Source organism: Rana temporaria, chromosome 9, assembly GCF_905171775.1.
Source record: "Rana temporaria chromosome 9, aRanTem1.1, whole genome shotgun sequence".
NCBI lineage: Eukaryota > Metazoa > Chordata > Amphibia > Anura > Ranidae > Rana > Rana temporaria.
This window is the reverse complement of record NC_053497.1, coordinates 118,700,109-118,716,151: the sequence shown is the minus strand read 5'-3', so window position 1 is coordinate 118,716,151 and position 16,043 is coordinate 118,700,109. Positions and strand designations below refer to the sequence as shown.

Below are 16,043 nucleotides of genomic sequence, written 5' to 3'. Positions count from 1 at the left end.
TTTGGTCAGCATTTTCAGTATCTTAAAGCATCTTCTCTAGTTACTGACACATGATTTCCAGTAATGAACTGACATTGTGGCACACCATCACTGTTGCATTAAAGGAGAAGTATAGCCAAAGCTATTTTGGATATACTACTGAGCATTACAGAAGTGCAGTTCGTTCGACACTGCTGTGACCCGCTTTAGCCTGCTGTTGACTGACGTCACTCTGCTGGTCCAGGCTCAGGAAAGATCCAGAGTATACAGTCAGGATCCACCCATATGCGTCGACCAACAGCTGGCTCAGCCTCTCAGTGAGTCACTGGGAAACTGAGCCAGCCACTTCCTCCTACTGCACAACCCGGTGCTCCAGTGAGCACTGGAGGGACAGTCACCGGCTCTCTGCTCAGTGAAGACTGAGAACTGAGCGATCAGGGGAGGACAGATACAGCATCGGACTGATAATGCATTCACCTAGGTGAAGTACCAAACCCAAAAGCAAACATTTGTATTGCAGCTCACAAATTCTTAATGCGATTTCTGCATTTGTTTTAGGATTTCCTTCCTTTATTTTTACCTGGTAATTCAGCCAGTAAGTTTGTTTTTCAAAATAACAAATCTCTTCCAGATGTATCGGTTTACAGGAATGAGAAAAACCATTTAACACTGAGGGGTGCTTACAGTTTTCATCATTTTATTTATTCATGTAAAACATAAAAAATTAGCCCTTTTACATCGAGCCGCCCCAAGCATCGGCGGGAAAACGCTGCTGTTTTTAGCATCACTTTACCGTCAGATTTGCATCGCTTTTCACCCACTAGCGGGGCGGTTTTACCCCCGCTAGCGTCCGAAAAGGGGTTGGTACGGTGGAGCTGGCCATTCATTTTAATGGGCAGGAGCGGTGAGTTCACCGCTCCAAAGAAGCTGCTGGCAGGCCTTTTTCTGACTCTCTGCCAGCACACCGCTCCAGTGTGAAAGCCCGAGTGAATGGAGCAGCTGTTTTAGGGCGCTTTGCAGGTGCTATTTTTTAACACTATAGCGCCTGCAAAATGCCCCCAGTGTGAAAGGGGTCTTATACTACAAGTAAAAAAAAAGTTTGCTGTAAATGACGGAGTTTGAATTCAATTTGTTAGAGTATTTAAATCTGCTTGTACATTTAACACGCCCCTTCCTTAAGGCGCCGTACACACGACCGAACATGTCTGCTGAAACTGGTCCGCGGACCAGTTTCAGCAGACATGCTCGGTCGTGTGTACGGCCGACCGGACAGGTTTCCAGCGGACATTTGTCCAGCCGACCGTTTTCCAGCGGACAAAAATTTCTTAGCATGCTAAGAAACATGTCCGCTGGAAGCCTGTCCGTCGGACATGTTCGGTCGTCTGTACAGACTCACCGGATATGTCCGATCGGCCGCTATCCCTCGCATGCGTCAAAGTGATTCGACGCATGCGTGAAAGCTTTGAACGTTCAGGGCCGCACACGTCGCGACGGCGCGGCCACGTCACTGAGTATCGTGTACGTGCGGATTTCTGTCTGATGGTGTGTACAACCATCAGACAGAAATCTCCGGGCGGACATGTCCGCTGAAAACGAGGCCTAAGACTGACAATGCTGCTGTCTGATGTGTCCCCTGTGCTCCTTCATTATAGTAGGGAAAGGTATGTAATAGGTGTGTTAGTGGCCGATCGCCAGGTAAAAACAGAGGGGGGAAAAAAGCATAAAAACCCTAATGCAGCCTCCACATCTAATGATTGGTAATATGCAATATATATATATTTTTTTTTTGTTTTAAATGGCAACATATGGCACGCTGGCATCGAATAGCTGGCGCTATAACACCTCCTGATGCATGCCCTCTTAGTAAGGGATGGGCATTTGAGATCCCACAATATAAAAAATATAGCTGGATCCCTTTCTCAGAAGCCATTGTCATGGGTTTGCAGTGACTGAATACCAATTTTTTAATAAATACTTGACATGTTCTTAGACCTCATTCTAGAGCAGCCAGCTCCCTACAAAGCTCTTAGTGTGGCAGAGTGATGGAACAGTCACTGATCACATAAGACAGCTGCCGACTGAGAAGTCAGCTAAAAAATATGCCGAATATGAGCCTGTAGCCCCTCATAATCCTTTCCCCTTCCAAGCACTTCTGTCTCTAATCTTCTACATGACTTGTTACATCAGCAGGGGCTGCAGGACACTCAATCGGCAGGAAAGAGGTTAAAGCTCGCTCTCCCCAGCCGATGGCAGATGGGTGTGGCTGGATTCTGAACGAGGATGGAGATGCTGGCAGTTGCTAGGGGACAGATCTGTTCTGTTACTATAGCAACAGAGGACCATCTAAATGAGCTCTTCCCATCCTCCCTTCTTTGTTATGCTGAGCCCCTGCTACTAGTGTGACCCCTCCACCTTCACACTGTATAGGCTACACAGCGTATAGAGGTGGTATTTTCAGCCTGTTCTGTGCATGCTCCTTGTCCTATACAAACATAAACTCTCCCTGATGACATTTACAGCCAACCAGGAGCTCTACCTTTTCTTCTTACTGCTTGCAAACATCCAAAATATCTGTGACTGTTAATCCTGGACGACAGGTTGGCGGCGCATGTGCGGTGAAAGCACCAGGGGGCGGTCCTTAATAACAAATGTTCACTTGCAGACATTTTCCAAAATGATGGAAAGGCTGGAGGCTCCCCTGTGTTTTTTAATATGTTCAGTTTAAGAGAATTTAAGTGTTTTTAGAATTCTATTTTCCATTGATTAGATACACTACTCTCAAAATGGAAAATGAACGCAGCACTTCACAATTGCATCCAAGGAATACAGTGCCCCAGTACACCCTAAGCTTGAACCCTGCTGGTGATGATATAGAGCAATTCCTATACATACCCTACTATAGACTCCTTGCTTCTCACATACAGAAAAAAAAAATGATAGAAGTATTTTTTTATTATTATTTTGGACAGTTATTTAGTTTGATTCTATTTATGGTGAAAAATGACATATTTTGCAGACGAATTCGGTTTTAGGTGAAGTGTAAAGTGTTTTTTTTGTTTTTTTTTTACATTGTTGTTTATCTTATAGTTTATGGTATGCACAGTTGAACATTGTTTATGTTGCATTATATACACTTGGCACTGGAGATTCTTTGGTCATTACTTTATGTAAATTTTACCAGTGTAAAGCCTGGTACAGACTGACGACTCCGGTCGGGAGCCGCTGTGCTAACCATGCAAGGTTAGTACAGTGATCTTCCCCGCTGAGCTGTTGTATTCTGAAAGGGGGACGAGACCCACCTGCTAGAACAGTCCGATCAGCGCTCTCTGCCATTGGCTGCACTTCCTACAAAGCTTGACAGACCAACATACACACGGGCAGAATGTCAGCCAGTATTTTTTGTACCAGCAAATGTCTCCAGACATTCTGCCCCTGTGTATGGGGCTTTATGTACAGCTGCTTGTGATATTTAGAATTTCTTAGTGTTTCTTCATACCTGGGCTTTAAAAAAAAAAAAAAAAAGAGATCTACTGTGATTGATGGCTGTAGCTTTAAACTCTAATTATGACATTGCCTTAACTTTTACATGGGTCTCCTGTTAGTTCACATGCATAGGACACTTTGTTTAATGTGATGGAATGCGGAACCCATGTCCAAGAAGTGCTTGATCCCACAGGGCTTTTGAGGAACAGCATCTGTTTGGCAAGAGTGCTCATTCTCCTCACAGAAAAAGCCCAAGGAAAAGACTGTAAAATTCTCTCCTTCTTTCTCTGCTAAACATTCTTTGTTTCTTTATTCTTGTACCCTGTAAGTTTATATACCTCATGCTTGTCTCTTATTCTGGGGTTCTAAATCTCTTAAGTCCTCAAAAAGCCATTTCCAGCATAAAGGTGAGTCCCCCCCTTGTCAGCAGATCGTGGGTGAAATCTCAGACTCCTGCAGACTGTCTGCCCGTGCCTCATATGGGCAGGCCGTTACTTAATGACCGGAAGAATCAATCAACTATTGGAACGCTCAGCAGCGCCCTGGTAGTTCACTGAGAACTACAAGCCAGCAACTGCAAAAGGCTGTTGATACTTGTAGTTCGTTCATTCATAGAACTCTGTGAATGAATGACGTATTTGTGAGGGAAGAGCTCTGCATGGCCTTGTTCTTTTCAAATTGTGACAGTGGGTGCGGGGATAAGATCCCCAGCCTGCTGTCACAATTAAAAGGATCAGGTAGAGCAGGGGTCTCAAACTCAAATTACCTGAGGGCCACAAGACAAGTTTTCATATGCCATGGGGGGCCGCATGCAAACTTTCAAACTTCAAAAACAACAGTACTGGTGTCAGCGAACACATTATTAACCCCGAGCACTGGTGTCAGCGAGTGCATTATTACCACCAGCACTGGTGTAAGGCAGAGTTTGACAAATTTGCTTGGAATCTAGGAGCCAGCAAACGCACCCCGTCCCGACGGGCTTGCGCGCAGAAGCGAACACATACGCGAGCAGCGCCCGCATATGTAAACAGTGTTCAAACCACACATGTGAGGTATTGCTGCGATTGGTAGAGTGAGAGCAATAATTATAGCACTAGACCTCCTCTGTAACTTAAAACATGCAACCTGTAGATTTTTTTAAACGTCACCTATGAAGATTTTAAAGGGTAAAAAAGTTTGTCGGCATTCCACAAGCGGACGCAATTTTGAAGCGTGACATGTTGGGTATAAATTTACTCAGGGTAACATTATCTTTCATAATATTATAAAAAAAATGGGGATAACTTTACTGTTGTCTTATTTTTTAATTAAAAAAAGTGTAATTTTTTCCCAAAAAAGTGCGCTTGTAAGACCGCTGCGCAAATACGGCGTAACAGAAAGTATTGCAACGATCGCCATTTTATTCTCTGGGGTGTTGGGATAAAAAATATATATAATGTTTGGGGGTTCTAATTAGAGGGAAGAAGATGGCAGTGAAAATAGTGTAAAATGACATTAGAATTGCTGCTTAACTTGTAATGCTTAACTTGTAATACCAACGGCCACCACATGGCGCCAGCTCACATCTGGTGGTAATAACTTGTAATACCAACGGCTCACCACCAGATAGCACCAGCTCAAAAAAAAAAAAAAAAACATTTTTTTTTTACTCTTTGCTCCCCCCACTTCCACCCTGCCTGCGGGCCATTTATAACTGGTCCGCGGGCCGCAAATGGCCCGCGGGCCGGTACTTTGAGACCACTGAGGTAGAGGCTACAGGAGTGGGAACATGTTACATGTTTCACCCTAAAAACTACTTCAACAAGTAACATGTTCCCAAAGGTGCACTTATACTTTAAGGTGACATTGTCCCAGTTTCTGTGACAGAACAATTTCAGGAATTTTACTTCAGCCTGTTCATTGTTCCCAAACCCAAAGGGGATATACACCCTATCTTGGATCTCGAAGTTTTAAATGTCTTCATCTGAGCCCAAGATTTTCACATGGAATCCCCCAGGTCTGTCATCACCTCTCTTCAGCAGGGAATCCTTCTGGCTTCTTTGGACATCAAGAAAACGTATCTATATGTCCACATTTTTTTTTTTTTGGTGCTTTTCCCCTGCTTTACTGTGGAACTCCTACACTAACAGTTTGCGGCTCTTCCAATAAGCCTCTTGGGAGTCCTTGGAACCCTGATGGTGCAGGGACTTTACTGTTGCCTGGTTGTTTCCTAATCAACATCCTGTAACTTCAAAAGATTTTGCTGGCTCTGCAGTGTTGGACCATCCTGCTGGAAGATCGTCCTTTTAGATTCAGTTGAAATTGTCAGTGGTAGCATACATCGGTCATCAGAGGGGTAAAAAAGTGGAAATTTGCGCTACTAATATATAGAAAAGTTGCTAGCATCAACAATAAGATAAATTGTATAAAAAGTAAAAAAACTGAAAAAATGCAGCGCTACAAAGTGCATAGGAAACCTGAATAGGTATCCAGAAGTGAGTGCTCAATATATAATAGTGAAATGAATGAACAATTAATACCAATGTGCGCACTGAAAATACTATGTGCATAAGTGTGTGTGTGTGTGTGTGTGTGTGTGTGTATATGTATATATATATCGTATATACTCGAGTATAAGCCGAGTTTTTCGGCACATTTTTTTTTTGTACTGAAAATGCCCCCCTCGGCTTATACTCAAGTCACCTTTTTGCTCCTGATCTCCTGGACTTTGGGGACCCCTGGACCCCAACCTTGGCACACATGTAGCCCCACTCGTTCTCTACAAGTGTGCAAAGTTTGTTGTCTGGGGGACCTACGGCCGGGGAGCACCGATTTTTTTTTTTTTTTTTTTTTTTTTTTTTTTTTTTTTTTTTCAAAGCACAAAATCATACAATATCATGGACGCAAATGAAAAGTCCAAACATAAAAGGTATATGGAATGGTTTGCACATCCAACCTACTGTAGAGCAAGGAAACCAGAGTAACCATTCTTGAGTCCCTGAAAAAGTTTGATGTAACATATTCAATCCCATAGATTTGATCACAGGGCTTTGGAAATCCCAAAATGCAATGTTGGAGCTGGAATGTGCAGGGAATTTATTTATACACAGCACCCAGGATGTGCATCCAACACCAGGGAAGGGGGGTGAATACTCTTCCCCCCAAGTCGTGGACACACACGCCAGTGACGGTGGGTCAAACAGGCAGAAACGATCCACACGGGCGCACACTCCAGCTGGAACTCTAGTAAAAGGATTGGTGTACGTCTACACTTGCATCCAAAGGGCCAGCGATGACGCAGAGATTTTGGCCGTGATAATGAGGTTCCTGGTAAGGTGGTTCTCTATCTCCAAAGAGCAGCATGGATCATAGGAAAAGAAAAAAAGGCCTCCACATAGTGCAGATGAATCCCAGGTTAAAAAATGTATTTAAATAAAAAAAATATAAAATCGTACAAACATTGCATCCGATGTGTACACAAGGTGATCGCAAAATTGATAAAAAGTAAGCGTGGTGTTTAGAGCCGAAGGGGGTAGATCGGATACATCAGACCCTAGTCTGGGCAGAAATTCATGTTCTTGCCTTGTTCGTCATGTACATAACAGGTAGAAAGAAACTGTTGGCAGCCAACAGCCCCTGAATCCAGGTGGAGGGGTTGGCCCCTAGATGGAAGTGGACCCTATACCTGGAGAAGTTCCAGGTAAGAGGTGCTGGGTTTGGTCCCCCTTGAAGAAGAAATATCTTGAGGCATAAGAAAAAAAGTGGAAGCAAAAGTGGGTTAGGTCAGGGGTAGGCAACCTCAGCCCTCCAGCTGTGGTGAAACTACAAATCCCATCATGCTTGTGATTGTTGGGGTCTTGCAATGTCTCATGGGACTTGTAGTTTCAAAAAAGCTGGAGGCCAGAGGTTGCCTTCCCCTGGGTTAGGTCTTCCACACACACTGCTGAGCTGAATAGAAGCTATCCATCCTCTTTTTGGTTGGTACATATTGCAGTAGGAGGGGTTATCCCGGGCTTTTAATCAGTGTCCAATCCTCCTCCTGTGGACGGCAGTATAACCTGAAGGTGAAAGACTTCCTGGAATTTTACAGCGAGTACAAAAATTCTATTTTGTCACAGCTCACATTTTACAAAGCAGCTCTTGCCCAAATCGCCATGTTCCTAGTGCAGGTAGAAGAAAAGTGAAAGTTAGTTAGTTGCTATGGGATATTGCCTTATTAACACTCTGGCTCTTTGTTTAGATTTGTCCCGATGGGGCCGATATAAAAAAAAATTGCTAGTGTGAGAGTAGGATGACTGATGTCCATAGCAACCAGTCTGAGGCTGTCTTCCATATCTTAGCTAGAAAAAGCAATTTACCTTCAGATCCTTTTTGTTTTGCTAAATGAAGACACACACTTCTTCTCAATTTCTCTGACATGAGTCGTGACCATTCTCTTTCAGTACACATATGAAGGTAATGACTCCGGCGACATGAAGGTGGACTTCTCTATCGTCTGGGATGGACATTTTTATATCGATAAACCTGCATCCTTCCAAGGTAAACAATGGACACTTTCCCTCTTTTTACAAACACTGTGGCCACTTTATAAAATGTGGGATCAACGGATGTGCAGCTCATGTTTTATCGTTTGATTTCAACTACAGGTCTAAAAATGAAAGACAATTAGTTTTTTTAATCATGTCATTTTTATTAAAGGTTTTTTCTTGAAAATACATTACAAACATTTCCTACAAGGGAAAAACAAAGCATTTTATAGAGCCTTATTAAAAGGCACATAAACAATATTACTCCATAACAACATAAAGAAATTAAGAAGAAAATGGATATACATTGTGCTTATATCTTTATATGTAAAGAACCATATACACTCAACCGATCTGCAATTGTCAAGGAATACAAGTATTTATCCCAACAAGGAAACGGCACCACTTCTCAAACAGGCTGATTAACCATAGAAACAAAAGTGGTCTCTGCAGAGGATAGCCTGGGGTCCCAGACTGTACTACATTTTTTGGGACAGCCCCTATGTTTATAAGTTTTCTTCCCTCTGTAGGTTCGTATTAACCGCTACATGCAATTGTGAAGTCGATTTAAAGCCAATTTTAAGTGGTAGTACTCCCCTCCAATTTTTAGAAAAATGCCTTGGTGAGGCAGATTTTTTTTAACAGACAGTACATGACATCCATAGAAAGTAACCAAATTGTTTCATTCTCCAATACTGTACTGGGTGAATGGAAGAAAGTCTGAAGAACTGTCTTTTCTTCTTATGTTTTGTAAAATAAGCCCCTCCGCTTGTGTCACTTGGTTCCTTCATTGCACACATCTTTGTCCCTTTCCCCCAGCTCTGCTATATAAATGCCCAGCACAACGCGATAGCTGTGGTCTCTGTCTGAAGGCGGATCCTCGCTTTGAGTGCGGCTGGTGCGTGTCTGAAGGAAAATGCCTACTAAGGCAGTATTGCTCTAATCCGAAAACCAACTGGATGCATCTCAGTAAACGGAACACACGGTGTACCGGCCCCCAGATCTATGAGGTAAGTTGTCTCCTTTTATCACCAGTACGCTAAAGTGGTGTGGAAATATCACTCTCCTCCGGTCTTCTGCTCTTTATGGTATGAGGACCCTTCTTCAGTCCTCTTCTAATTTATTTTACAGAATCTTCAGAGTCTACTTTTTTACCTATACAGTGTTTGCTGTGCATAATAGGAAAAGCGTACTTTCAGCCATGTTATCTTTCAGCAACCGACCCTAAATATAAACTTGTATTCAGTTTGTCTACAAACCACTTCCCTTTGGACGTGATGGAAAAGCCTGTACAGGTTTATTGGTATAGGACAGTGGTCTACAAACTGTGACCCAGAGGCAAGGTGTGGCCTTTTGCTGACTTTTATCTGGCTATTGGGGCACTATTCTTCCCACCAGTACGAGGCACTATTTATCTCAATGATACCAAAGATGGCCCATGATTCCTCCCACTGATATCAATGATGGGGGAACGATTCCTCCCACTGATATCGATGATGGGGGAACGATTCCTCTCACTGATATCAATGATGGGGGAACGATTCCTCCCACTGATATCAATGATGGGGGAACGATTCCTCCCACTGATATCAATGATGGGGGAACGATTCCTCCCACTGATATCAATGATGGGGGAACGATTCCTCCCACTGATATCAATGATGGGGGAACGATTCCTCCCACTGATATCAATGATGGGGGAACGATTCCTCCCACTGATATCAATGATGGGGGAACGATTCCTCCCACTGATATCAATGATGGGGGAACGATTCCTCCCACTGATATCAATGATGGGGGAACGATTCCTCCCACTGATATCAATGATGGGGGAACGATTCCTCCCACTGATATCAATGATGGGACACTATTCCCCCTCCTACTGACCACAGGTTCTATATAATTTATTTACTCCCACTGACCACCAAACCTGAGGAATTGTTTACCTTCACTGAATATGGGACATTTTCTAGTCCCATTGGCCACAGTTTGGCCCCCCTAAAGTCTGAAAGACCATAGACTGGCCCTTTGTGTAGAAAGTTTGGAGAACCCTGGTATAGGAGGTAACAAGCTCTGTTTGCAATGTGTATGCCTCACTGCCTTGAAGTATCATCATGTTTTAGAAAAACAAAAACATTTTTGTACCATCACCGACAATTGAGCACAATTGCCTAAATATTCTTTTTGGATTTTTTTCTGTGGCCCTTTTTTCTTGTGTTAATCATTGTGCAATTTACATTTTTCTTCCATAGATTCATCCTCTTACTGGCCCGAGAGAGGGTGGAACCAAAGTCACCATCACTGGTGCCAACTTGGGTCTCTTCTTCAGAGAAGTGTGGGTACAGGTGGCTGGGGTACAGTGCTCATCAGTACCTTCGCAGTACATCAGTGCCGAGAGGTGAGATTTGTCTGTGGGATAATAGAATTACAGCTGGGAACGTTTTCAGGCACGGTGCCCCATGCTGGCAAAATGTTGTTTTGTTTTTTTATTATTACATTTTATACGTAAAAAACTTTTTTTTTTTTTGAGTTTTGCCATTTGTCAGATTATAATAGAAAAGCTGAACAGGACATTTTAAACCGCATGCAAATACATGTCCTTAAAGAAAAATTGATTTGGGTAGTAAATTAGTCATAGTTTTTTTTTTTTTTTTCCAAAATCTTTTATTCATTTTTTTTATACAAAACAGTACAATTAATACAACATAAAATCAATATACAGACTAACATATATGGTCTCCAAATGTACCCTTTCCAATGAAAATTGAAAATATATTAAAGGCTCTATCTTCTTCTACCGATATTATGTACTACTCCTGGATTTCTCCATCCTTCCGCCCCAGTGCCTATCCCTCCATTTCCACTCTTCAAGGGAGATACCCAGGGATAGGACCCCACTACCTATACCTACAGTAAGTGGATGGGGGGAGGACGTATATAAAAAGAATAAAAAAGGGAGATATGAGAGCGAGAGAAAGAGAGGGTAGGAGGGAGATATGGAGAGAGAAAGAGAGAGAGAGAAAAAAAAAAAAAAAAAAAAAAACACCACGTCCTACTAGAATATAGTGAAAAGTATCGGGGTAATTCCCCTTATTGTGTATTTACATAAGTGTAGAAAACCACAAAGAAGTTGAATAAAAAAAAAAAAAAAAAAAAAAAAAAACACACTGAATCCAACTAGGATATAGTGAGAGGTATAGGGGTTAACCCCCTTATTGTATATTTACATGAGTGTGCAAAAAAAAAGAAGGAAGAAGAATAACTCTAAGTCTCTCTAAAATACAGTGGAAAATATAGGGGTTAATTCCCCTAATTGTGTATTTACTTAAGTATAATAACAAAAAAGAAAGACACTACATCCTACTAGAATGTAGTGAGTATTGTGTATTTACATAAGTGTACAACACCAGACAGGAGTTGTAATTAAAAAAAAAAAAAAAAGAAAAGGACACTAAGTCCTACTAGAATATAGTGAAAGGTGTCGGGGTAATTCCCCTTATTGTGTATTTACATAAGTGTACAAAACCACAAAGAAGTTGAAAAAAAAAAGAGAGAAAAAAAAAAAAAAATTATATAAAAAGAAGAGAGACACTACGTCCCTCTAAAATATCGTGAAAAATCTAGGGGCTAATTCCCCTTATTGTGTATTTACTTAAATATACAAAGAGCTAGAAAGAGTTGTAAAAAGAAGAAGGAAAAAAAAAAAACAGAGGAAAAACCACAAAAAAGAAAAGAAGGACTCTAAGTCCGTCTAGAATATAGTGAAGGGTGTAGGGGTTGATTCCCTTATTGTGTATTCACATTAAGTGTCAAAGGTAGGAGGGCAGAGGTAAATTAGTCATAGTTAATTGACTGTGCTAAATCTGTCTGATCTAGCTAGGCTTTCAATATATTGTCAAAGCAAACAAGTGGGTTACCTTATGGCCCTTTCATTAGCTTAAAGCGATATCTTCACCCTTAGGAAAGACTTCTCTTCTATCCTCCCCTCCTCCCCTCCACTACCAAAATAAGGCTTCCTTTTTTCTTTTTCTTTTTTGTTTACTTTTTTTTTCATTTAAAAAAAAAAAAGTACAGCCCGTTCTCCTTAGGTGAATGACGTGCACTGTCCTCCCTTTGCCTCCTGGGATATGTGTGTCGTGTAAAACTGGCAGGCATTTTAAAATTTGTTCTGAAGGCTTGTTTTTGTTTTTTAAATACTTTAATGCATTTTCTGCATTAAGGTTAAATATGATTTCATGATCAGTTCCCCCCAGCCCCACCCCCTCGTAAAAAAAACGTACTGGCTGCTTTTTCGATCCAAGTGCTTTGCTCATTTGCAGAAGCACCGCTATCTCTGACCTGGGGAAAAAACGGTGCAGGGTAGAGGGTACTCTATCTGGTCATGATTTTATAACAGGTCTCCTGGATTCTAGTGGCCATTGAGGATTTCTGAGCGAAGTGGAGAATCCTCTCCCGCTGGACGTCGAAGGTAGTGCCGAGCTCCTCTTCCCATTTGGAGAGGAATGGGGGAATGAACCCTTCCGCTGGTCGGGTTAGGGAGGAGTAACGTGAAACTGTTTAAAGGGCATTGATGTTGAAAGCGTTTACATATATTATAGCTGTTAGACATCACATTTCAGGACATCAGTCCGATAAAAGCTGCATTTTGAATTTCTCTGGAGGGTTGTACTTTGAACATTTGCAGTACTTTGTTATAGAAGCACATTGGCCTCACAAAGTACAATCACAATGTAGCATGAGCTTGTCCTAGACCAGGGGTCTCCAAACTTTTCGAACAAAGGGCCACTTTATTGTCTTACAGACTTTAGGAGGGCCGCATTCAGGGCTCAAGTCCTGCGGGAATGCGTGGGAACGGAGTTCCTGCACTTTTTTCACAGCAGGAACGCAGTTCCCTTTGCAGGACTAAAGCAGCCGAGCCGCCTGAGCCAATCCTTCACTAAGCGGCGATGCCCAGCTCGAGTCACTGTCAGGGGCACGCGAACCTTAGTAATCCTTTGTTACTGGCCGCTTCCTGTATTTGGAGTCATCGGGTAGTGTGCGGATATTCCTTCACTTCCTCGATGCCGCAATGTCTCCTGGGAGCTTTTGTCATTGTTCCCAGGAGACATTGCGGAGGTCTGCCGCGAGTTATCACGGGATTTAGAAAGAACATGCGGTTTAGTAATTATGCATATGAGCGTATCATTTTTTTTTTTTTTGTAGGGGAGTGGATCTTGGGTGGGAGTTCCCACACTTTTTTCCCCAGGACTTGACCCCTGGCCGCATTGTGGCCAGCGGGGGGCAGAAAATGTCCCGGACCCAGCTCCAGTGAGAAAAAATGTGGCCTCTGGGTTGGTGGTCAGTAGGAGGAGGAGTAGGGCCCCTATCAGTAGGAGGAATAGTTATCCCATCATTGATATTAGTAGAAGAAATTGTGCCCCATATCAGTTGGAGGAATAGTACCCCATATCAGTTTGAGGAATAGTGCCCCATATCAGTTTGAGGAATAGTGCCCCATATCAGTTTGAGGAATAGTGCCCCATATCAGTTTGAGGAATAGTGCACCATATCAGTTTGAGGAATAGTGCCCCATATCAGTTTGAGGAATAGTGCACCATATCAGTTTGAGGAATAGTGCCCCATATCAGTGGGAGGAATAGTGCCCCATCATTGATATTAGTAGAAGAAATGGTGCCCCATATCAGTGGGAGGAATAGTGCCCCAAGGGCCGCATAAAGGCTAGCAAAACGCCTTATCTGGCCCTCGGGCCGCAGTTTGGAGACCCCTGTCCTAGACAATCGTTTCTCATTTCAGCCAGATTGCAGTTCCCTGGAGAAATCTTTTTTACAAGAAAGTGTGTGTGTGTGTGTGTGTGTGTGTGTGTGTGTGTGTGTATGTATATGTGTGTATGTATATGTGTGTGTGTATGTATGTGTGTATATATATATATATATATATATATATATATATATATAATATACACACGATATATGAGAGAGAGAGATATCCACTTTAGTATGAAATCTTAATATTTAGGATGTCTCCTCTGACCTTCACTATGAATACTGTCAGCAACCCTCTTTATTACCCACCGACCACCATCACCTGCAGATTGGACTCTAAGGTCCATCTAATTCATTTGTTCAGCCAGAGGAAGCGAGCCTGGTGCTTAATGAACGCTATAAGGAATCTCATTCTCCCACGCTCAGTAAGAAGCAATTAAGACGTAATGGTCTCGCCATGAATCAAACAGCCACGCTCTCCACCCTCAGCTGCGCCAGGAAGTTGCTGCACAAATTGCAAGTAGATAAATAGTTACAGGATGATGGATGGTGCATTTCCTCATTGCTTTCCTAATTAAATCGCCATCCAGGGCCTGTGCACACACCTGCTGTGACTCCCCCACATTACTTATTGTGAAGCTCTCCCCACAGCCAAGGCCTGTGTGCCACAAGTCTGTCATTGATGGTTAAAATTTAAACTTGTTGAACTTAAAAACACCCACCTAAATAACTTAATTACACACGTGCATGCCGCTCATCGTCCTATAGTGATACTCATTACATATTACTGAAATTCAATTTATAATATTTTTTTTAAGATGTGAACTGTTTTTAAAGCATTTAGTTTACCTTTCCAGAAAAAAAGTCCCATCTACTTACCTCCAGGTTTGCAGAGCTGTCGGCACCCACACTCGGTCCAGCATCCAAGGATTTGGAATTTACCGCTCTTCTCAATCCAGTTCTTCTGGGACAAACCAAATAAATTCTGATTGGCCAGCGCCATCACAGTGACTTTAAATCCCCTGGCTGCTGGACTGGCTCTGGGGTTGGCGACAGCTCAGTAATCTCAGACATAAGTATACTGGGGACCGGGGGGAGGGTGAGTATGGTGTCCGGTGATCTTTTATCTGTAGGCAAATAATGTTTGCAAAATTCGTTAAAAGGTTAGTTCTTCCAGACTGATTTCTTCTGATCCTGGATGGGTAAACCAACCAAAACACCTAGGTGGATAGAACAGAGTCACCCCAGTGCACTCTTTACATCCAGATCAGCAGCCCTCTTTGTATCTTGTATTTGCTTAAAAAAAATAAAAAAAATAAAATAGTTTGTAATGATATAGCTACACAAGGGTAGCCATATTGGCTTATTATATTTTCATCCTGTACTTCCTAGTACTGCAGAGGCTGCATGTTGCTGATGCCCACTACCTAAGCCTGCTATACAGGTCTAATTGCAAACAATGGACTTCGTACAGTCTTTGATGAATAAAGACCCCCCTAAGGCTGGTTACACATGGACCGATCATCAGCCGATATCAGTTGGTTCAGGAACAGGAACCAGGCGACATTGAGTCATTGTGTACAACTGCCTTTCTGACAGAAGCCGGTCTAACAATCTGCTTTTTTTTTGAGGGGACGTGCTGGAAAATTCAGCGTCTGATCAGTACTGGCGCTGGTATGTGTGTACCCTACATAACTAAAGTTGGCCATAGATGGATCGAAACTCAACCAGTTCAGCAGGGACGGGCCAAGATCCTGTCCATCTATGGGTAGCCTGGTGTTTTTTGTGATCAGTGGCAGTGATCATTGTGTTGTGCTGGCAGGGAAGGCTTCCCGCCGATTGAACACAATAGTGCTGCAGGAGGGGTTCCCCCATCAACACTGAATTTCACTTGTGGCGGAAGGAAAGAAAAATGCATTAATTATGGGCTGCTTATGCTGCTGGTAGCTGAGGTCACATACTCCTTTTTTAAGTTTCAGCTTCAGAGGCATTTTTACATTTAGCAATGCTGGCATTCATTATATTGTCTGCCGTGAACCGCAAACTTTAATAGTTCTACTTTCAATCATATGTTCACCCAAATGTCATCTTTTAGCTGTAAGCGGAGTCTGGTGGGCTGAATACTTATCTGGTTTCTTGGATCACTTGAAAGTATCCGCAAGATCTCCCCAATATACTTCATGCCGGCCTTAGAGTGTCTATTTTCCTGCTGTATTCTCCATATTACTATTTTCCTATCCTATAGTTGTCCTTTTTGGTTTCTTACTGGGGGGATTCTGCCTCCAGTCTTGAATTTAGTTTGAACACCACATGC

At 42.5% G+C, this 16,043-nt stretch overlaps 1 protein-coding gene across 1 annotated transcript in view; it reads left to right on the top strand.

Annotated features, from left to right (window-relative positions):
• PLXNA3 (plexin A3) overlaps nucleotides 1-16,043 on the top strand; it is a 207,702-nt gene that overhangs the window by 149,972 nt on the left and 41,687 nt on the right. Inside the window, exons 11-13 of the mRNA XM_040324278.1 lie at nucleotides 7,884-7,980; nucleotides 8,787-8,977; nucleotides 10,220-10,365. Coding sequence (XP_040180212.1) covers nucleotides 7,884-7,980; nucleotides 8,787-8,977; nucleotides 10,220-10,365 — 434 coding nt within the window. The remainder of the gene's footprint in view (nucleotides 1-7,883; nucleotides 7,981-8,786; nucleotides 8,978-10,219; nucleotides 10,366-16,043) is intronic.